The sequence below is a fragment of the Syngnathus floridae genome, chromosome 17 (genome assembly GCF_059516105.1).
Source record: "Syngnathus floridae isolate MCC-2025c chromosome 17, RoL_Sflo_1.0, whole genome shotgun sequence".
NCBI lineage: Eukaryota > Metazoa > Chordata > Actinopteri > Syngnathiformes > Syngnathidae > Syngnathus > Syngnathus floridae.
In genome coordinates, this window is record NC_142429.1 from 3,142,002 (window position 1) to 3,163,626 (window position 21,625).

The 21,625-nt window shown below is 45.5% G+C and overlaps 4 protein-coding genes across 4 annotated transcripts; 2 read left to right on the forward strand and 2 right to left on the reverse strand.

The window, feature by feature from the left end:
* Nucleotides 1–2,995: 2,995 nt before the first annotated feature.
* On the reverse strand, nucleotides 2,996–4,473 carry smim10l3 (small integral membrane protein 10 like 3). The gene is made up of 2 exons (XM_088358083.1): nucleotides 4,075–4,473; nucleotides 2,996–3,726 (listed from the first exon to the last, which is right to left on the reverse strand). The coding sequence occupies exons 1-2, from the start codon at nucleotides 4,252–4,254 to the stop codon at nucleotides 3,706–3,708; spliced, it is 201 nt and encodes a 66-aa protein (XP_088214209.1). The 5' UTR covers nucleotides 4,255–4,473; the 3' UTR covers nucleotides 2,996–3,705.
* Nucleotides 4,474–5,013: 540 nt separating this feature from the next.
* LOC148383204 (ras-related C3 botulinum toxin substrate 1) lies at nucleotides 5,014–9,352 on the forward strand. The gene is made up of 6 exons (XM_088358081.1): nucleotides 5,014–5,515; nucleotides 7,127–7,198; nucleotides 7,459–7,576; nucleotides 7,656–7,718; nucleotides 7,903–8,062; nucleotides 8,182–9,352. Exons 1-6 carry the CDS (start codon nucleotides 5,481–5,483, stop codon nucleotides 8,310–8,312), a joined length of 579 nt encoding a protein of 192 aa, XP_088214207.1. The 5' UTR covers nucleotides 5,014–5,480; the 3' UTR covers nucleotides 8,313–9,352.
* Nucleotides 9,353–9,485: 133 nt separating this feature from the next.
* Nucleotides 9,486–13,096, reverse strand: LOC148383205 (winged helix repair factor 1). Its single transcript, XM_088358080.1, has 7 exons — nucleotides 12,940–13,096; nucleotides 12,663–12,758; nucleotides 11,095–11,237; nucleotides 10,446–10,681; nucleotides 10,131–10,228; nucleotides 9,872–10,019; nucleotides 9,486–9,653 (listed from the first exon to the last, which is right to left on the reverse strand). Exons 2-7 carry the CDS (start codon nucleotides 12,754–12,756, stop codon nucleotides 9,602–9,604), a joined length of 771 nt encoding a protein of 256 aa, XP_088214206.1. The 5' UTR covers nucleotides 12,757–12,758; nucleotides 12,940–13,096; the 3' UTR covers nucleotides 9,486–9,601.
* A 402-nt stretch (nucleotides 13,097–13,498) lies between these two features.
* LOC148383206 (decapping and exoribonuclease protein-like) lies at nucleotides 13,499–20,726 on the forward strand. Its single transcript, XM_088358065.1, has 7 exons — nucleotides 13,499–14,059; nucleotides 17,898–18,382; nucleotides 18,761–18,987; nucleotides 19,208–19,427; nucleotides 19,520–19,655; nucleotides 19,721–19,815; nucleotides 19,936–20,726. The coding sequence occupies exons 2-7, from the start codon at nucleotides 17,937–17,939 to the stop codon at nucleotides 20,042–20,044; spliced, it is 1,233 nt and encodes a 410-aa protein (XP_088214191.1). The 5' UTR covers nucleotides 13,499–14,059; nucleotides 17,898–17,936; the 3' UTR covers nucleotides 20,045–20,726.
* The last annotated feature ends 899 nt before the right edge of the window (nucleotides 20,727–21,625 follow it).

Here is a 21,625-nt window from a genome sequence, read left to right on the forward strand (position 1 = left end):
GTCAACTGAAACAAAAAACAAAAAATATTTGATGCCTTATATTTCACTGCGCCTCTGATGCGTTCAATGGCTATCAGTCTTTTATATACGTCCACAGCTATCAATTTTCAAATGATTATTATCCTCGTTTCGGTCAAGGGTGAGCTGAGAAATGTTGAAATCAAAGTTATAAATTAATCACTCAATGGGTTTTTATTTTGTGCAAAAAGATAAATGTGCAGAATGTGACAAATCTGAACCAATCATGTCAATTGTCTGAATCGTGGAGAAGTTTTGCAAAAGATTACCTGCCTGTTTTGGAGTTCCAGAGGAAGCCAGTGTAGCCGAAACGATGGCAACAAGTCTTACGTAATTATCAGGTGAGGAAATCAGGAATGGAAAACACACGTTCACACAAATGGAGCCTGTGTGTGGTTTTACAACACACATGGTTTGGATTATTGCATTCCTGCCCCCCCCCCCCCCCCCACACACACACACACACACAAGGGAAGGGGGCTAGCTGCTGCCACTTCCCGTTTTTATTAATATTCCAATGGTTAGGCTTCTACAGCTGTATTACCCATGTTCACGTACGCATCCCAATGAGTCTGCTGCAATCTTTGAAAGAAAGAAACAACCGGACGAGGTATCAGGTGTTGCACTGCAGTTTCTCTTTCTCAAATGAGGCTTAGTTCTTGCTTCTTCATTTGTTTCAGGCCAGGAAGTTGTCCACACGGGAAGGCCAGATTCTAACCCTGAACCGAGCTAACCACCAGTCTCCCTCCCTCCATCCATCCATCCATCCATGCATCCCCGCTTCTCCTCACGAGGCTCGCCGTTAACAAAATATTCAGCGCCACCGCAAAACAAAGCCAACAATTGATATCATAAAGTGTTTATGGTTTGTTGTGAGGATTTTGGGGGGGGGGGTCCTACCCTGCAGCCCTTCCTCCCCCCTGAGGAGGCACACGTCTGGCAGATAAGGCCAAGCGTCGCGGTGGGATATGTCTGCACGTTTCCTGACCCACTTCACGTGACCTGATTGAGCCACTTCATATGCTCCTGTCGTTACGGCGATGCCGAGAGGGGCATTCCAGCACGCCCCACTGCAGACCAGTCAGGAGAAATCCCGGCATCCTTTAATCTGTTATTACTTTCCAACGTCAGGGTGTCCAAACATGGTGTGTTGATACTTTATTTCACTCTGTCTCGCGTGCCTCTAAAATATGGAGCACCCGCTCTGTGCGGTTTCCTCCCTCAAGCAATGAGGTTCCTCAGCGAGAGGATGTGAGCGTCTTTTGCACATCCTTGGCAGGGCGACCTTGGCCGATGGCATGTTTGGAAGGGGGAAGTGGCAGGATTTCCCACTTTGGCTCAATGCTCCGCCGTTGTATTCTTCCAAACATTCGGCATATGACTTGGCAGCCAACGTCAACGTGGTCATTGTGTTGTTCCGCGTGATTGGGATCGGCACGACATTAACAGCAAAGGGGTTTTTCCCCCTTCAGGAAAGAATAGAACGTGAAATGGTCTTGATCTCAAACTTTTAACAGCCAAACTTCAAAGGTGTAAATACAACTCAAAAGAATTTGACACCTTTGCCACTTGCCGTCAACTGAAAACAACATTGCGGTTGCTCGGTCCAAGCGAACGACCAATCGCGGATCAATAAATGATGCCGATGCCTTGCATTGTTTAGGAGCTATGATTTCCCAGACACACGGGGCTCTGTTTGGGTGAATAAGGGTGGTCTGCACTGTTGTAGGCGTGAACGAGGCCGGCCTCAGTCGCCGCCGATCAAAGAGGCTCCTCTCATCGCATCTGACATGGAGCCATCTATGACATCATCTCCTTTGGGCAAAAAACAGTTTTGAAACTCAAACACCTTGGAGCAGACTGTGTGGATTTGTTTTGATTGCACGCAGCACATCTTGTGGCGTCTCTTATCTGCGAGCTGGCATAGATGCCAACAACAAAACGTGCTTTCATGTTCTTTATTTCACTTGCCCATTTTACATTTTACAAGTGGCAGTTAGCAATGCAAGGGGCGGGGCGTTAATATAATCTGATTTATCCTTCATCTATAGATCTCCACCGGTGTACGTATGCGTGCCAGCCTCCTCTCTGTAATGACTATATTGAAATATTTTCCTCTGGCAAACCCCTGAAAAATAAATCCTCTTTTCTCCAGCAAGTGGGGGTGGGGGACTTGTCTGTCACTAAGCGAAATGTGGTTGCCTTGGCAACATGGGATGCTTTTTACACCGCAACCTGGCATAATGAGCGACTGGATGGAAAGTTTGCTGGGAACATTTTGTGCCAGCTGAGGATGGCGCAAGTTTGTTTCTTACCCAAACTTACAGTTGGGACGACTGTGCTCTCAAACAGGGGTGTGCACAGCTTTGCACTCAAGGGCCACATTGGATTTTTTTAAAAAAACATTGAGCCACATCAAGATTCAAGAGTCAGGATTTGTCATGCAATTGTCTTGTGTAACTAAGTTTTCATCAAATAAATAAAATGTATGTTTCCCCAAAAGAAGACCAATTAATTAACAAATGATTGAATAAGATGAATTCACACAATTTTTGCTAGCACATTACAGTTTTGTTTTGGTTCGTCTTAACTTTAAGATTAAATATGAAATGTAAAAAAGGCAATTTATGCTTTTGAGTTCAGTAAGGTGAGCAATCCCGTCAAACATAAATTACTACCGCCCCCGTGTGGACAAGATTGTTTTAACAGCAAAGCTGCTCAGACTTCGCCCTCATCCACAGTCGTGAACATCTGGTGCTTTCATTTCGCTGTTTCATTTCCCCTCTAAAAAATAAAAACGTTTTATCTACTATGCATTTTGCTTTTCTGTTCTTATTTTTGAAAAAGGAGAAATAACAGAAGTTTTTTTTTTATCGTGCTTACAAGCCACACAACGGATCAAATCTTACCTGACCACGTTTTAGAATTTTCAAGGAAATGTTGAAGAAATTATTTTGTTGATTTGGTGGAAAGAAAGTTATGGTTTATCTCAGTTAATTTATTGCTGTCATAAATTCATTCATTTTCATCCTCACACATACTCACAGCAATAGAGACAGAAGAGAAAAGCATTTTCTCTTTTCCTTTGTAAAGGCCACCTTCTTTTTTTCCCCAGAACTAACAAGTGAACATAATGGTTGGATGAGCACATACACATTTGCATTTAAGTCTGCAAAGCTTCCACTCGGGGAGCTGAGGTGAGGTAACCAGTTGACTTCAACGCAACCTCAATTCAAGCGTATGCACAAAAACTCATGCTTGTGCGCTCCGTGTCCACGTACAGGTTCAGAATTTGATTTTTGTGGCCGTCACGGCAGACGGGAAATTGGCATCCCACTCACACAAGTGGCAGCTTGGTTAACCTTGGCTAACTAACCCCTTTAGTTCCTTTTTTCCCCCAAATTTTACTGATAGTGGATGATCATAGTTTGCCATCCAGAGAGCAAAATGGGGATAAAAAAATCGGAAGCGGCTCCTGAAATTGATACGGGACCCATCGTCTCCACTCACGAATAGTCTGCGTGCACGCCACTGTGACCGTCCTCCCCAAAAAGGCACTGGACTCGCCGCGGGAGGGCACAAGGTAACGTTGCTAGCTGCCTTCGTCACCGTGGCCGGCGGAGAGTGCATCCTCGTCCTCATTAGGAGGCTCGGCGTTCGGTCCGACCATGGTCATGGACGCCGACGTCAGTGGATCTCAATGTGGACCTGACCATGGAAGAGCGAGGGCAAGTAAATTAAACCTTCAGGACAGAAACGTAACGATGTCTTCACTTCCACATTTGCAACTTCAACCACGTAGAAAATCCTTGTTCCATATAGAAAGGAAATGCCATTATTCCATTCAAACCGGCAATAAAACAACAACATAAAATGATTTTATATTCAAATATTATAGGCATTTTTAAGCAGAGCTTGATACAAATGGAGAAATACATTTTACTAAATCTAAATCTACTAAATCAAGGAATCTAAATTCGGTTGTATTCACCCATTTAATTTGTTGGCAGGACACTTATTTGTGCTTTCTGCATCTGCGTTTTTCACTTGACGTACCTGAAGTCTGACATTAAACATCATCGAGGCGACAAGGTAGATGTAAGGGAATCGGATTCGCAGTCGCCAGGCCAGATCGAAGAATATCAATAAAGTTCTGGTCAGGCCTTTGGAAAACACTCCGTAGGTGCGCCCCGCGGTGCCCGAGAAGCGGAGCACCAAGTGAGACAGCCCCGTCATAGAAGCCAACGAGTCAACCCCGGAGGCTCACTCGGCGGTTACAGCGCGGAGAGAGGCGGCAGCTGAGCGGCGACGGTTCATGTCTTATGCCGCCAAATGACACCGACGAGGTTGACACCGGCTCGGTTATACTTGTGTATGCAGCAGTGCTCCACCCATATGGCTGAGCCTTTCTCCGTATTCCTGCTTATGATGTTGTTGACATTTGGGAGGAATGAAAATGCTGTGACACATTCGTATGTCATTCTACCCCGACTTTAGACTGTCAGGCAAAACATAAAAAAATAAACGAACGTAACGCTTCTCTTGGCTTCACCGCTTCCAGTCAATGTTGATAAAAAGAAAATGTCAATGGTATTTCAGCTTCTATATGTTGTTTTGTCTACCTAATCCACCTAGGGCCTCCTTAAACAATAGTTCTTGTCGGTATAGCTTAAACAGTGTAAGCAATTTAATTTTGTCTTTAACCAATTAGGTTCCCTCACGGGCCAGAGCGCTGGTCCTCTACGATGTCCGTGGCACAGTTGCTTGTCATTATATTGCAGTTTTGTACAGTATTGGTGATTCATTCAAGGTGATGTAACCTGATACTGATTTTGAAAAAAAAATGCATATTGGCCGTCACTTCCCGGAATTAGAGAACCAGCCTGTAAGACAAAATTCCGCTCGAACGACAATAAGTGTAACACATTAAGTCTTCCGCGTAGCATTTTCCTTATGTAGCTTAACGCACCGCAAACCTAAAATTTTGCTTTTGTTCAAAATAGTAGTTTACCTTTAAATTAATTCATTACATTTATGGAAATAATATAATTAATTGAAGTAGAATATGCCTATTTTAAGATAAATCGTGGGAGTAACGCTCCCGTAGCCCGGATGCACCATCTGGGGGCGGTAGCTGTTTTTCTTCCCCCTCTCCCTTCTTCTTAGGGGTGGTGGCCGCTGCTTTGCTTCGTTAGCTTACCGTTCGACAGCATGGGAATGTAAGCAAGGGAACCACCCGCATCAAAGAGTTGTGTAAATCTCTTCCATAAGTTGCCATAAGTTCCACGACAGCCTCTTTCCGTATCTTCGGAGCACTTGCGCGACTTCAACGGACCGCCTGGTGCGAAGCTTGCGGGCCATTTGAGCGGCGAAGCCATAGCGGACAAAGGGAAGACCTGCGAGCTAACGTCGGCTAGCTCCTGGAGCTAACCTTTTAGCATTCCTCCATCGAGCGCGGCGCAATGCAGGCCATCAAGTGTGTCGTTGTCGGGGACGGGTGAGTCAATCGAGGGCGAGGCAGTCGGCCTCCGCACTTTAATTGGTAATCATAATAATACAATTTTCTAGACGTTGCACAAGAATAGCCGAGCGACTGCGTCAACTTGCGTGTTTAACATTTAACGCCTCTTTCGTGCTCCCTCAACTTGGCTGTAAATTGTTCAATCGTAAAAGTTAGCATGTTGATATTTTCGATTTTTGTGCTTAAATGAATGTCGGTACTGATGTTGGGTCTGCTTCAAAAGTTGGGACTCAATTTGTAGTCCGAGAATGGTCTCGTTTTATTTTACTTTTGCAAGCCTTGGCGGCCACCGTATGTTTGCATTCCTTTCGCTTTGGGCTCCAAATGAGCTCGTGCGTGTGATATCTCGGAACGCGTGGGAAGGCGCGCGTGCGCGTTTCTAACTTGTTCTGGGTGTGGTGGTGGCGGCGAATGCCACAGCAGCAGAGTCATGCATGGATCTACTGGCGGTGCTCCTTTTCACCTTGATTTTGACACACTGCCGCCAACATCTGCAGCATACGCGCACGACGTTGGACATTTGCCATGTTGACCTAAGGCTTTCATTTCGTGCTTACTTGCTTCCCTTTGTCATTTTCCCCACAGGGAATAGAACTAGACTGTCGCTTGTCTAAACTGCTAGCATCACTTCTACAAAATATTGCATTAATCGTATAGGTTATTAACTGCCAAACAAATGGGGAGGGAAATTATCCACTTGGCAAGCTTAAAAAGGATGTTTGACAAACAGAAAATGGGTAGAGAAATGTGTCAACACGTTTTGGTGTTCATTAGAAGAAGTTAACTGTACAGTAAACCTGAAACAAAGTTAAACATTTGATGATGCCTGACGTTACTTATCTGGCACCATCAGAAATAAAATGTCTCTTTCTGGCTTGATCTGTAATCATTGGAAAACATTAACAAATATGTCATGTCATTTCACTGTCAAGCGAGTGGAATGGGAAGTTAACGTCTGTGCAGTAACATCAAGCCAGAACAGAACACAACATCTTTGAAGATGACCCATATTACAGTATCTGTATAGAAACATTTGTATTTCTCTGGAAGGTGCTACAAGTTGAAGTAGTTATTTTATGAACTGTAAAGGTTAATAGGGGAAAGAGAAGTAAAGCTACTTTCTGTTTGAGTCATTATGGCATTTTTTTTTTTTTTTTTTTTTTTTTGCTGGACTGTAATCTGAACATTTCAATTCAGTTTTATGGGCACAACTGATTTGCTATGAGCGTTGTCATGGAACTAATTGAATTTGTAAGTACCACTGTAAAGTATTTACATCTGCTTGAACAAGTTTGACAGTTTATGTATTGTGCAATACAGTTGAATAAAGTCCAAAAAAATGCAAATGTGACTTTCCCGTCACTATTTCATTTCCTGTTCTAAGGATATCCACGTGCGTTTCCTCATTGCTATCATCGCAATGCTTTTTTTTTTTTTTTTTTTTTTTTTTTTTTAAAGACACATTTTTCAACTCCAGTGCATTTACAATCCGAGCAGACTGACATTTGGCAGTATTGCATACAGTCCAAATGCAGTAAGTGTTCCAAACAGTTGAACATTGGTTGCTTTTCTCTGTCCTTCCTGCAGGGCCGTGGGTAAGACTTGTCTGCTCATCAGCTACACCACCAATGCCTTCCCCGGAGAGTACATCCCCACTGTGTGAGTGGCCTTCGTCTTCCTCCTCGTGACCATGGCGGTCAGAGATAAGGCGCCCTGTGGTGATACACGCCCCTCCCCTCATTTCTCAAGCTTCCTGAGGGGTCTAGAATTTTTCATGTATTTTTCATGAATTGGAAAGTTCCTGACTTAATGCATCAAGTGGAGAAGTTTTCTGATTTCCAATTCAATTGTAAAAAAAAAAATAATAATAATAATAATCAGATTTGAGTCTGTACACTTGCATCTGTGAATTCTCTCAGCTTTGACAACTACTCTGCCAACGTGATGGTGGACGGCAAGCCGGTGAACCTGGGCCTTTGGGATACGGCGGGACAGGAGGACTATGACAGGCTGCGCCCGCTCTCCTACCCCCAAACGGTACTGACCGGAACGGCGAGCACACACAACCGCATTAGCATTTTGCACTCTGACGTTAGCGTTTCTCCCCGCCCGCCAGGATGTGTTCCTCATCTGCTTTTCGCTCGTTAGTCCGGCCTCCTTTGAAAACGTTCGCGCCAAGGTGAGTCAACGTGATGCCGCCTGAATCTGTTTTGAAGCCCATCAGGAACACGAAACACACACAGAGGCTGTGTTTTACCAGAATATTGTTTGTTTTCGTTTCTTAAACACGAGTTAATTAAAATGTTTTTTCAGTCATACTGCTTTGGTTGGTTTTGGTTAACTCTGCTAACTTTGGCCGGCAGTGGTACCCTGAGGTGAGACATCACTGTCCCAACACCCCCATCATCTTGGTGGGCACCAAGTTGGATTTGAGAGATGACAAAGACACCATTGAGAAGCTGAAGGAGAAGAAACTGACTCCAATCACCTATCCCCAAGGCCTTGCCATGGCCAAAGAGATTGGTAAGTCCCTCCCAAATAAAATACAAATTGTCATCAGCTCCGGAGGAAGCAGATGCCACGGCCGTCCGCACTTATTTAGCATTGTTGTGTTGCACCGGATGTCTCGCCCACCCACTCAGGTTCCGTCAAGTACCTGGAGTGCTCGGCCCTGACCCAGCGTGGCCTTAAAACTGTGTTTGATGAGGCCATCCGCGCCGTCCTGTGCCCGCCGCCCGTCAAGAAGAAGGGCAAGAAGTGCAGCCTTCTCTAAGGCCGATCCTGGCGGTGGCGGGAGGCGCGACGGCGGAAACAACGCCAGCGGAAACAACACCAGTATACACAGCCACCAGATAGCGCCGTACTTATTGCTTCCTGTAAACGTAGCCGCGGCGGTTCGAGCGACTACTTTCTCCCGTTCAGACATTGCGAGGATCGTTACGTTGTGTACCGCTGAGATGAGAATGGAAATGTCAAACTTTTCGAGGCCTTGCGTTTGATCCATTCGCTGCTCTCATTTTGTTTACAGTCCGGGTTCTTGTCAGCGGGACTCGGGTTGCAAAACGCAGCCTCACGCTTCCGGAAATGCATCCGCGCTGCTGTTTGCGCCCTCACCAGCAATTACTTTTTTACACCGACAGTGCTATTAACCTGCAAACGCTCCTAAAACCATCCAGGCAAAGCATCCCCCCCCCCCTAGCAACTAAGCTATGTTGCTAACTGTCACAATGTAGTTTTTTTTTTAACTTTTGGTGGCGGGGAATCAAGAGCACCATTGATGCTCCTTGGGCATTTATCAGCAACCTTTTAATTTTTTTCAATCGCATCACTACTGGCAAAGTGAAGTCACTTAGACAATGAGCATCTGTGTCTGTTAGCAAACAAAGCTACTGTCAGTTTTGGCATAGTAGAGTGTACTACTCTTTGTTGCTACATGTGATTTTTTTTGTGTATCTTACACTCCACTCACTGTATTTTTGGACTAACACTAGGAATATGCTTTTTCGTTTGCCGCCTCTAACAACTAACCCGACGTTAACCTCTCTACCACACCTGTCAGTGTCAACGCCAATGGCATGCAAGTGCGATGTATACTGAAAAATGTTAACATTAGTATCACTATATATTTTTTTGCCTCTTTCCAAGTACAAGGGGTTAAAGGAACCATCGCTAATCTGTTGTTTTTTGTGTTCAGATATCAAACTGCTTTAAGTCAAGCCAACGTCTTTGTGACTGCTTTCGTTTTTATGGATATAAAGCGGTTGTCACTTTCTTGTGTCTTTGAAAAAGCCAATAAAGTCCAATAGAATTGAACAGGGTTGTCATCCATCATTAAAAATACACTTTTGACTCGGTGATACATACTTTCTTGTCTCCCTTCATTAAGTCACATCAGAGTCGACTGACTTAAGGCCTGGCAGCGAGCAAACTGATATGCCCAACGCAATTCAAACAAATAATGCAGGTGACATTTATTACTTAAATCCAAAGCCTGACAAGAACAAAGTATATAATAGATGGACCCTTTCGAAGGTTTTGCGGACACGTTACAAGATGAGCAGCTTATTTCACTTTGTCAACAAACCGTAACAAAGTTCCCGAAGTTGTCCGTATGCTGGAGAGAGAGAAAAAAAAGTGTTTCTTTTCAGAATTCAGTTGCAAATATAAATTTGGATTGTAATTTCCTTTGAATAATTATCAGACAGAAGAATTCAAGTTCTATTTGACTTGAGACGCGTTCTCCCCCCCAAATATTTTTCTTAAACTCTGAACTGTTCCACTGTACACCGATGTCGACAATTCTGGATAACAGAACACGAGACGGCCACTTGCCTGTCCACCAGCTCGGCGCCAACAAGATCGTGAATGTGGTACTTGATGTGGAATTTAACTTGCGAGGTGGTCCGCCTCCCCTCAAGCTCGGCCTGCAAGGCTTCTCCGTACCTGGACTTCTTCACCATGCCCAGCACACCTTTGCGACCTAGCAGGAGGCGACAGTGGCCGTTTACTGAAAAACTTTTCAGCACCATGTCACACTTTAAGTTATCAATGTGACCAAGATAAATCCGTCCGAGTATATCTCAACAACTACCTTGGATGAAGTGTTTGGTGAATCTGCCAGAGTTGGGAATGGAAAGCCACCAGCTGCCAGCGTCTCTCACAGTCAAGACCCCGGCCTTCACCAGTTGCCTGGAGGCCAACCCAAAAATTGTTGATTTTTTTCCTGCTCTATTACTACACTGTACTCTGGTTACCATCACAAAGGCAACTGTGAACAGGAGATTTAATGCAAATTCAACTCACTCCACAAAATAAGGCCACATGAACAATTACACTAACAAGCAAAGGCCTTAAGTTTCACCATCAAATATTCAAAATATTTCACTTTTTTTTTTTCTTCACATACGTGATTTCAGCATCTGTGAAGACGAACTCCCTGATCATTTGGTCTTTGTTGAAGCTCAAATGCCTGCAAGGAGAACACACTCTCTCCAAGAACTTGTCCACGGTCCTTCGAGTCTCTCTGCCCTCCTCTGCGGCGGACACTTTGGCCTTGTAGTCGGACGTGAAGACCAGGCCGAACGCCTCGGCGTCAAAGCCAAGCTGGAACATGAGCAGCTCCCCATCCTCGCGCAGTTTATTCTGTAGGCGTTTTGTATGTGCTTTTTACACTCAGTCCATCGAGGTAACGGGTGCGAGAGGCAAATGCTTTCACAGACCGAAGTTAGCCCTTCCTGATTAAAAGGCGTTCGATAAATTATGCAAACAGTGAAGTTCATTGCTTAAAAGGTTCCCGCTAGTCCATAAGGGGAGCCTTCGTAAAACACGCATAAAACAGTGTTTTCAGCGAAAAGTGAACAAAGAACGTCACTGGCTGCTCTCTGGCTCCAGATGCAGGGTAGTCCATCAGTCAAGTACAAGAACAAAAAAAGACAAAAAGGGTGTGTAGTGTAATTTATGTCTCTTGACATATTTGGACAAAAGCATGTCACAGATACGCTATTACAACAAGAAGAAATCGCTTTGAAATTGAGAAAAAAAAAAAGTAATCTCACCACTTCTTTGTCCACCTGAGTCTTGTCATGGTGAATGCTGTATAGTTGGTGCTTGAGTACAATTTGAGGCAAAGTGTCATTGAAAAGCTTTCTGGGGGACAGCGTCATGAGGTACTCCAGGCTAGCTCGGACATCAGTCGGACCTTGGGTTGGAGAGCATTTTTGACCCAACTATAACTATCGCCACTTAAAACCAGGGATGAGAATGGCAAATGTGAAAAAGCACGGAAAAGTAGCGGGGGGTTACACACGTTGTCGCGGCAGGCAGGAGAATGCCCGCGAGAGTCGCCGAGGCTAACGTTGCCCGGCCAGCTAGCCGGCCGTCCCCCCCCTATATAAAAAAATATTTTTTTCAACGGATTTACACGATTCACGAAAATACATTCGACAGGAAAAAACACGGAAATCCGCGGATCTGCGGAAAATTCTCATCCCTGTAAAACAATTGGAGCTGTAGTAGGGTGACCAGATGTCTTCTTTTTCCCGGACATGTCCTACTTTTGAGACCTAAATAAATGTCCGGGGGGAATTTCGAACTCCACCGGGATTTTGTTCAACTGCCTTAAACATAATACATGTACAGTACATTTTTAATAGAATTGCCACTCCATTCCATTTCACTCAATTCCAGGTTTCTCTGTATCGTTTGCAAATAAGTCACGCGCTTCTCCTCAAATCTAGTCACTTTGCATTGTGTGTGTGTGTGTGTGTGTGTGTGTGTGTGTGTGTGTGTGTGTGTGTGTGTGTGTGTGTGTGTGTGTGTGTGTGTGTGTGTGTGTGTGTGTGTGTGTGTGTGTGTGTGTGTGTGTGTGTGTGTGTGTGTGTGTGTGTGTGTGCGTGCATGCGAAGGAAGTAGGGCGGCCTAGCCAGTCGACACTGAGTGTTTACAAGCAATGCTGAAACGAAGATGCACGTTCACGGAGGAGTTGAATAAAAAATTCCCCTGCTTTCACCAGGGTCGTGATCCTTATGAAGCTGAGTGTTTGACATGCAAGGCAGGCACTTGCATGTCTGTGGCAAATAAAGGTGCCAACGACCTGCAGGCACACATAAATTCAGCCAGGCACACAAAAGTAGTGAGGGGCGAGAGTTCATCATCCAATGTCACAGATTTTTTTGTGACGAAGTCTGAGAGTGTAGCCGTCTCTGCAGCAGAAGGTAGCTAGGGGGGGGGGGGGGGGACTTTAGTTAAGCACCATGAAAGCTACAGGTCAATGGACGGCACATCTGGCTTGTTAAGTAACAATTTATTTTCCAAATGCTGCACCAATGGCTGTATTTCTTTTATCTTTTTTTTTTTATTTAGTGTAAAACTATAAAACTCAAAAATGTCAATGTACATATGTTTTTGTTAGTATAAATATGTTTTGGTTAATGTACATATGTTGTTTTGTGTTATTCGGGCCAATAAATGCCATTGCTATACAGACACCATGTCATTTGTGTCATAATACATGTCATTTGTGTCATAATATACACCGGTACTCCGATTAATTCCCCCTCCACAAAAAAAAAAGTGCCCTCCTTTTTAGAAACCCAAATCTGGTCACCCTAGCAGTGGCACCCACCTTGTTCATCACACTCGAGACCAAACTTCTCGGTGGCGGTTCGGCTTTTCTTCACCTTGAAAAAATCGGAAACTAGAGCTCGTTTCCTGTTCATACCTGAGAAAGTAGAAAATATGTTATACAACTTCAATTTCGTTTCAGCTGTTACAAAGAAAGACGTTCATTTTTTATTCGGATACTTTACAAGTTACATTGTATTCCGACTAAGAACATGGAAAGTGATAAGAAAATAGTGGGATGTGATTTGCAATAACACGTCGTTTCTTTAAGCACTTACCTGGGAGGCAATAGTAGACATTTATACATCATTTCGATAGAGCTAGCTTGACATTACATGCCGAAAATATTGCCGTGGATTTTTCTTCTTCTACTGAAATACAAATTCAATGGCAATACTGCCCTCTATGCTCAAACATGCTACCTGTGTGACCCAGATGGGGTGTTGTGTTTATTTTGGGCTGATTTTTACGAATCTAACTTGCAGGTTTTGCCTTAATAATGCGATCTAGGTTCCGAAACAAACGGCAGTGACACATTTTTACAGCACAGGTCACTGTTTGGAAGTAAATCGAACCACGAACCGCTAGCTAGCTGCCATTACGTCCCTTTTCTTTTTTCTTAACCTGGGTTCGATCGAACCCTAGAAGTTTGGTGAGTCGGTCTCAGGGGTTCGGCAGAGCCTCCACTGCGGAGGTCCAAACACCCCTGATTTATTGTGTAAATTCGTGACGATGCATATCTGAACTGGTCTCGCAAAGGCAACAGCAGAATCACACTGATTTGCAGGTATGTAATTTGTTCTGAGTTCATGCATTGTGTTATGTTCTTTAAACAAGGTGATGTTCATGCATGACTCATTTCGTGCACCAGTAATAAACAGTGATGTCTTGAATATGAAAAAAATATTATTTTTTTTCACTAAAGAGGGGTTCGGTGAATGCGCATATGAAACTGGTGGAGTTCGGTACCTCGGTTCGGTTAAGAACCATTGCCCTACGTTTACCTTAAGACTCCAACTGGTAATAAATCAGAAAAATGTGACTACTTTTGTTTTCTTAAACCGTGTTACCGGCTGGGGTATTCTTCTGAGGTAAGTGACTTAAGTGCTATAAACGTTGATTATGTACGGATGGAATTCATTTGTTTTAGTCTATCTGTTAGAAAGGTTCCTATGTTGATGCTGGAAACCAATATATATTTTGGGTTGAACGTCGTCGTGTCGGAAAGTTACGTCACTGCGCATTAAGTCTCGCGTGATTTACCTCATTGCCATTGTTGTATTTTGTTGCATTGCAATTGTTGCAGCTTGTTGCGCAGCGGTAAGTTACAGACGGGAGTTAGAAGTTGCTGATATCGACTGAGCGTGTTGCCGTGATATTCTGCGTTTCTGACTCAAAGTGAGTACATACATTTAATTGTTACTACTGTCCACTGTTGTGCCGTTTGTCCGATCGCAGTTTGTTTCGTGTGCGCGCCGTTTGATTGACAGCTCCGGCGCGCTCCTTTAAGTTTGCCTCGCGTTGTACGAGCAGCGTACACGCATGACTACAGCCGTTACGCAGCGATACGGCGACTAACGGTCGCCAGCAAATGTATTTGTTTGTCTTGATGACTTATGTTTGGTGTGTTGTCTAGCGTATTTCATTCATGGTTATTTTAATATAGTGGAGCAGTTACGTCCAGTCAGTTATGTAATGTGTGCCTTCTACTAGTGTTGTGTGACGTCAGAAGTCGAGCTTGTGACATACGTGCTGTATGTCTGTCTGTTGCAGAACCACCACTTCACACACCCACAAGAATCACACACACTCACAAGAATCACACAAGAATCATACAAACAAGAATCACTCGCACAAGAACCATATTCACACACTCAAACACGCAACCATGTACACTACACACACTTGCTCTCCCATCCTTACGACCTTACTACCATCCTTCTATCATCATCATCATCGGCATCACAGGCTCGAAAGTTCATAGATTTCTTGTGTCTGGAGGTTAGGTGTTCTTTGCACAGCGTCTGCTGTGGCTGGTGAGTCCTATCCGTGAGAGACAGAAACGGCCGCAGATGTTACAGGTGTGGGCCGGATCCGGTGAAGGTGGGGGTATGGTGGCCAGGGTGATTTCGTAGGTCTGCAGCCCGTTTCGGAGAGCCTGTTGCCAATTGTGGCGATCCTGGGCGACGTCTTCCCAGGTGGCTGGGTTGATGTTGAAGGATTTGAGGTCTTGTTTGCTTGTTTGTTTCCTTGTAGCGGAGCAATGGGCGGCCTACTTGCCTTTTGCCTGATTTTAGCTCTGCATATAAGATGTCCTTTGGCATACGACCGTCTTCCATCCGACAGACATGGCCCAGCCAACGGAGATGCCGCTGCTTCAGCAAGGAGAGGATAGTGGGGAGCTGTGCACTCTCCAGGACTGCACTGTCTGTGATCCTGTCCCGCCAGGTGATGCCCAGTATGCGTCTCAGGCAACACAGATGGAAAGAGTTTAGCCTTCTCTCTTGATGAGCATAAAGAGTCCAGGCTTCGCTGCCATACAAGAGTGTACTGACGACACAGGCCCTGTACACTTGCACCTTTGTATGGATGGTGAGCTTGCTGTTCTGCCATACTCTGGGTGTCAGTTATCCAAAGGTAGAAGCCGCTTTCCCAATCCGGCTGCTGACCTCGGCATCAAGTGACAAATTGCAGGTGATGGTAGACCCAAGATAGATAAAGCTGCTTACAGCTTCCAGTGTATTGATGGTGATGGAGGGTGGGACAGTGGCCCCCTGGCCCATTGTCTTGGTTTTGTTTAGGCTGATGGTCAGGTTGAAGTCCTGACATGCTTGGCTGAACCGGTCTAGGAGAATCTGCAGGTGTTCCTTAGTGTGTGTTGCCAATGGTGAGTGGTCTGATCTTGGTTTTTGCTCTCAGTCGGAATAGGTTGAATAGTTTGCCGTCTGTCCTGGTGTGTAAGTAAACTCCCTCAGTTGATGTTCCGAAGACTTGGCGCAGGAGGAGAGAGAAGAATATCCCAAACGGAGTGGGTGCCAGCATGCATCCCTGTTTGACACCACAGCGGATGTTAAAGGACTCAGAAGTGCACCCATCGTACTGGACAGTACCTTTCATGTCAGTGTGGAAGGACTGGAGGATGCTGAGGAGTTTTGGCGGGCAGCCTATCCGTTCCACCAGTTGGAAAAGGCCACTCCTGCTCACCAGGTCAAAAGCCTTGGTAAGGTCAACGAAGGCCATGTAGAGAGGTTTGTGTTGTTCTCTGCACTTCTCCTGCAGCTGTCTCAGGGTGAAGATCATATCCAGAGTTGATCTTCCTGCTCTGAACCCTGCCTGTGACTCTGGGTAGAGCTTCTCTGCGAGGACTTGGAGTCTGTTTAGTACAACTCGAGCAAAGAGCTTACCGGTAATGCTGAGTAGGGAGATGCCACGGTAGTTGTTACAGTCACTCCTGTCTCCCTTGTTTTTGTACAAGGTGACGATGTTAGCATTTCTCATGTCCTGTGGGACAGAGCCTTCTTTCCAGCACAGGCATAAGAGCTTGTGCAGTCTATGCAGAAGAGCAGGCTTCCCACACTTGAGGACTTCATCTGTTATCCCATCGGTGCCTGGAGCTTTTCCGCTGGGCAGGCTGTTTATTGCTTTGCTTAGCTCCTCAGTTGTTGGTTCCATGTCGAGCTCTTGTATGACAGGTAGGTGCCCTATGTACATGCCTGAGGGCTGCATCAGAGACACTGTTGTCCCTGGCATAGAGCTCTGAGTAGTGTTCCACCCAGCGGTCCAGCTGCTTAGAGCGTTCAACGATGGTTTCTCCCGAAGCTGATTTCAGCGGGACGATTTTGCGGGGTGATGGTCCAAGTGCCTTTTTGATGCCATCGAACATGAGTCTGATGTTGTCTGTGTCAGCAGCTGCTTGAATGTTGCTGCAGAGCTGTAGCCAATAGTCATTGGCACAACGTCTAGCGGCTTGTTGGAGTTTCCCCCTAGAAGATCGGAGGGTCTGTAGAGTTTTGGTGTTTGGAGTGTGCTTGTAATTTGTGAGTGCGACGCGTTTTTCTTCAAGGATTGATGGGTAGCCTTTTGGAAGCCTTGAGTTTCCCAGGCATCAGGACTCCCCTCTCGGCCTTCCTGTTGTCATCCAAAGGAACGGTGAACCGATACATGTGGCATCAGGTTGGCTGCAGGAGTTGCCAGAACAATGCTTTTTTGAAGCATGAGTCTGCTAACGGAGTCCAAGCCGGGTTTTCTGTCGGGGTTTGCTCCCTTAGCCTTTTCGTTCCAGACGATACCCACAAGGCAGCGGGGGTGCTATTTCACCCATAGCTGGGACAGTGGTTAGCGGGCGCCAGGACATCCACGCGCCGGTGGGCCTGTACATCACGCCGAGGGGCCCACTGTTGCTCCCCCGGTCGATCCCCTGCAATTTGGCCTGGAGCCGTGAGGCACCCAGTTACCATGTGTGGCCACGAGGAGGCATGCGGAATTCTTGACGGTGGAGAGGCTATGTACCGGCTGAGGAGACTTACGCACTCGGCTCCTCTTTTCGCCCCTGGAAACAGGGGGCTAGCCGGCGGCAGTAGCTGAAAGCAGAAGGTAGCAAGCAGGAAGAAGCATGCAACATGCACTAACTACGAGCACTACTACTCCAACACCACTGCACTTCGCATCACAGCGCCCTGTGTGCAAGCACACACACACTTCTATCATCAAACGTGTGCCTATACCCTTTTTTCCAATTATCCATTAAAGCAACCAAAACTGAACCACGTCTTCCATCCTGTGTTCTGACCAACACTCGGGGGCGAAAAGAGCATAACCTTTTGAGCCAACCCCCTATACAGTCCTCAAGCTCCCCAACACTATCAGTTGATGAGTGCACATGCACTCGCGTCCATATGCAATATTATTGTATGCAACTACACTAAGTTGCGTAAAGTATCATCTGTCATTCCATTCTGACATAGTGTTTAAAATTACATTAAAATAAAATATCTTTTGCTGTAATGACAGCTGTAACTCCTCCCTTAGAGGCCTTCCACAACGTTTCTAAGTGTGTTTTGTGGGATTTTTTTACCCTTCTTCCAGTAGCACATTTGTGATGTAACATCACGACTGTCTCTCTTTATTCGAACAATGTATTTTGGACAACCCTGCATTTTCTTACCCGCTACTCGTGACTTATCAATCGAGATTCTTCACTGCATCATTTCTTGTACTTTCTCTTAATTTTTTGCAGGATTGGCATGATTTTACGTTGTCTCCATATCAGGCAAACATGAACCAGCACCGATCCCACAATTCCAGCTTTCAGCACCAGCAGCAACTATGCAAGAAATGGAGAGATGATCATGAACAAAATGACAGAGGACATAGTAAATCTTCCAAACCAAACCACCAGCAGCACTGCTCCTCTGGGCCACCGAGCCCTCAAATTTTGAGCACCAGCAGTGAGCTGTACGAAAGAGACTTCCCCCTGTACAAGCAGCCAGTCGAAGTTGGTTGCTTTTCCTTAGACTCAGAACGCAGGTTCTTCAACGATAGCAGGCAGATGAGGTACTACGTGGAATCTGACAAAAGCCCATACTTTGACCTGCGGCAAGGGTATAGGGACCGTTATATAAAGAGAGACGAAAGTGTGAAGGAAAAGCTGGACCACATCCTCCGATGGATCCTGGCCAACAGACCGAAGCTGACACGGAGGTCGGACGCGTCGTCTTCATCGTAAGTAGAGGTCGGAATTGTGGACTTACAATGTCACAATACAGACGCAATTAGATTTGTTTCTCAATAGCAATCGCAACCTAAAACTAAATTACTAAAATTAATGGAAATTCTTCAAGCAGTACGCCGAACTGTACCTTGTACAAAACACAGTCATAGCAACTAGACAGAATGTACCAAATCAAAAGAGTTTTTGCATCATGATTTCATGCTTTAATTGAATGGCATTGCCACATAGCAGTAGCTTAGCCTTTTAGTCGGCTAGCTTTGCTGCTTTGAATCCGTATCCATGCGAAAGCAGAAGTTCTGCAATACAATTTGGACGAAAATAGAAGCACGTGGCCACACTTACTTTTTTTTTTCTTTGTCTCCCGGCAGAAGTTTCGATGTGGACTTTGTGACGTGGCGAGGCCATTTGACCAAACTTTTGACCACGCCCTATGAGACACAGGAGGGCTGGTTGCTGGCCGTCACCAAGTTCAAGGGCACCCTCTATGTCAGTGAGGTGGAAACAGACGCCGCTCGCCGGGACCGAGAGAATCGCACCAGGAGACACCAGGAAATGATGTACTGGGGCTACAAGTTTGAGCAGTACATGTGTGCAGGTCGGGAGGCACCTTGTATACTTTTATGCTCAGACCCGAACGGAGCATGTTTCCTCATATGTCGGTACTGAGTTGTTTACTCAACTGCAGAGGGATGTGGCATTTCAGCGAAAGCAGGCTTCACTAGCATAATTATTGCGAGACATCTGTAACATGATCACTGTCTTTGGCTGAGTAGATGAATATCACCAAGTCAAATGAAATTGTTTTGACTTACAAGATAAGATGGACGGCTACCCCGATTCGAGCGGCGAGGTCAACACCAACGAGGCCTTCTGCACGGTGGTGCAAACGCGTCTCTCGGATCACAGGCTACTCTTCTCCGGTGAGGTGGACTGCCGCGACAAAGATCCGGGAGCTCCGGCACCTCCCGCCTGCTATGTGGAGCTCAAGACGTCCGCGGAGATTCGCACCCCCAAACAGCGCCGCAACTTTCACAGGTGGGGTCAAACGCGTGCCTCGGTGCAATCAAGATAGGCAGACACAGTTTTGGGGCTCATCGTGGATGAACCAATCTCTTGGATCTCGTCAGGTTCAAGCTGCTCAAGTGGTGGTCACAGTCCTTCCTCCCCGGAGTCCCTCGCGTCGTGGCTGGCTTCCGGGATGATCGCGGAGTCGTCGTCTCCGTGGAGACCTTTCGCATCTCCGAGATTTCGCGGCTCATCAAGGTGAGTTGATCACATGTAATGCAAAGCGAACAATGGCAGCGATGTGTCTGCATCTTGTGGAGCAGGCCGAGGACAACTGTTGGAGGCCAACCGTCTGCATGAACTTCTGCAGCGACTTCTTGTCGTTTGTCAAGCGTGTGGCGACCCAAGACCATCCTCGGTGAGCTCACAGCATATTTAATGAGGAAAAAAAATAATTTTTGCCTTGTTTGTCTGTAATAATACATACATTATCTTGTTACAAATCATGAGGAGCTGAAATGAGTGGTGTGTTTTTTAGAGTGGTCTATCTGTTGGGCTGGAACCCCGGCTGTGATGTGACATACTCGGTCCACAGGGACTCCTCTTATTCTTTCCTGCCGGACTGGTACGTCAAGGAAATGAGCTAAAGATTCTCGTGTGAGAGGTGCCCTTGCTCAACAAAGACTCCAGATCCTTTTTTTTTTCTAAAAGGCGATTAAATAAGAACACGCAACAACAAACGTTCACACAAAGATCTGTCGAAACCGCAGCATCGGCGCTCTTACAGAAGCGCTGGCAGCTTGTAGCGTTTTGATGCAGCGTGCCGCAATCAGGTGAAGGTGTGTGTTGTGGCCTAGCAACACGGCGTGTGGGAGAAACGTGAGAAATGCTAAAATGTCACGCTCATGTGGAAATTTCAAAAGTGGCTATCATCTGCCGCTATTTTTCAAAGAAATTAAAAAATTCCATTGTTTACATGTTTGGAAGTGCTTTGTTCAAAGCCTGTCGGGGTTTTCCAGATTATCCTTATCGTATGGTTATGTTGGAATGCAACCTGTAATAAATAACCTAGCTAGATTAGTTTTATGCTTATAGTGGAATGTAACCGGTAATAAAGAACCTAGCTTGTCCCATCCTACACAACGTCGTAAAACACCCCCTGATATGTTTTGACGAGAGGACAAGGGCTTTCTCTATCCAGTCCACTCTTACCCCCACTCTGTTTTTCTTAATAAATATGCTCCTGCGGGAGGGAGAGTCAGACTTCATTCAATCATCGCTGTATGCACAGCAATGAATGGACTCTCCACCTGCAGGTGTCTAAAAGGACTTGCTTGTCTCCCGTGTGGTTTTTGCAAAATAAGTTGGAGTGAGCACAACTCTAACAGCGGACTTAATTTTTTTCGTTTGGTGCGATTCCTATTCAAAGTGTACATTTTGCAAGTGAAGTTTATTTTGTAAACACATACACGCTTGTGACGATCTGCGCTCCCATTGGACAGCAATGACCAGGACGGCGCACAGAAACGGAAATGGAGGAAAACATGCGAGTCCTACGTGCTGTATTCCTGCTTTGCATATTTGAGCAGTTGGTTCAGATCTACTCCTTTTGTATTTACACCTGAAGCGAACGGCACCAGAGTTTGTTTTGGAAGCAAACCGAGACCACTTTGAAAAGTGGGTCTCGGTCTGGTTCTTTAATGCGCTCCAGGATTCGTTTTCGCGTATTCACACCTGCATAAAAGGTCCAAACCAGCCTTAGAATCAAACCCTGGTCCTTTTAAAGTGGACCAAACAGTCAGGTCTGAATATACCCTAAGTGTCATAAGCGTCAAGTAGTGAACGTCTTCTCGGACAATAGAGAGAAGTAATTTCATTCTCGTGATTTATTTTTTGGAGGACTGAAAAAAAAACTGCAGGCATCATCAAAATTGTCCCATGTCGGGCCAAAAACTGTGTGCAAGCTAGATTTACTTCACTGAAGGGAAAAATTGGCAGGGACCAGGCCTTTCACCCAACAGGCCTGCACTTAGGGGTGGGGGGCATATGTTTGTCTTTTGTGTCAGGTCTAAGTACCATCAGACATTAAGTCACATACTGAATCAAAGAGGAGAAGACAATCTCAATCTCCATCAGTTCTGAGCTCTCAGTCTGCTGTCTCCTCTTTTTAATGTTTTAGGTTGCCCTGGTTACAAAAGCGTTGCTACACTAAAGGGAGGGGAGTTTGT

Excerpts from the sequence above, each read along its gene's own strand:
- smim10l3 (XM_088358083.1), bottom strand. The coding sequence starts at position 4,254 with ATGACGGGGCTGTCTCACTTGGTGCTCCGCTTCTCGGGCACCGCGGGG. Across the intron at positions 3,727-4,074 it reads TGTTTAATGTCAGACTTCAG|GTCCACATTGAGATCCACTG; the intron begins GTACGTCAAGTG and ends TTCCATGGTCAG.
- LOC148383204 (XM_088358081.1), top strand. The coding sequence starts at position 5,481 with ATGCAGGCCATCAAGTGTGTCGTTGTCGGGGACGG. Across the intron at positions 7,719-7,902 it reads TTGAAAACGTTCGCGCCAAG|TGGTACCCTGAGGTGAGACA; the intron begins GTGAGTCAACGT and ends TTTGGCCGGCAG. Across the intron at positions 8,063-8,181 it reads TGCCATGGCCAAAGAGATTG|GTTCCGTCAAGTACCTGGAG; the intron begins GTAAGTCCCTCC and ends CCACCCACTCAG.
- LOC148383205 (XM_088358080.1), bottom strand. The coding sequence starts at position 12,756 with ATGAACAGGAAACGAGCTCTAGTTTCCGATTTTTTCAAGGTGAAGAAA. Across the intron at positions 10,682-11,094 it reads CTCAGGTGGACAAAGAAGTG|AATAAACTGCGCGAGGATGG; the intron begins GTGAGATTACTT and ends AAACGCCTACAG. Across the intron at positions 10,020-10,130 it reads CACCAAACACTTCATCCAAG|GTCGCAAAGGTGTGCTGGGC; the intron begins GTAGTTGTTGAG and ends GCCTCCTGCTAG.
- LOC148383206 (XM_088358065.1), top strand. The coding sequence starts at position 17,937 with ATGAACCAGCACCGATCCCACAATTCCAGCTTTCAGCACCAGCAGCAA. Across the intron at positions 18,988-19,207 it reads TGAGCAGTACATGTGTGCAG|ATAAGATGGACGGCTACCCC; the intron begins GTCGGGAGGCAC and ends TTGACTTACAAG. Across the intron at positions 19,816-19,935 it reads GCGACCCAAGACCATCCTCG|AGTGGTCTATCTGTTGGGCT; the intron begins GTGAGCTCACAG and ends TGTGTTTTTTAG.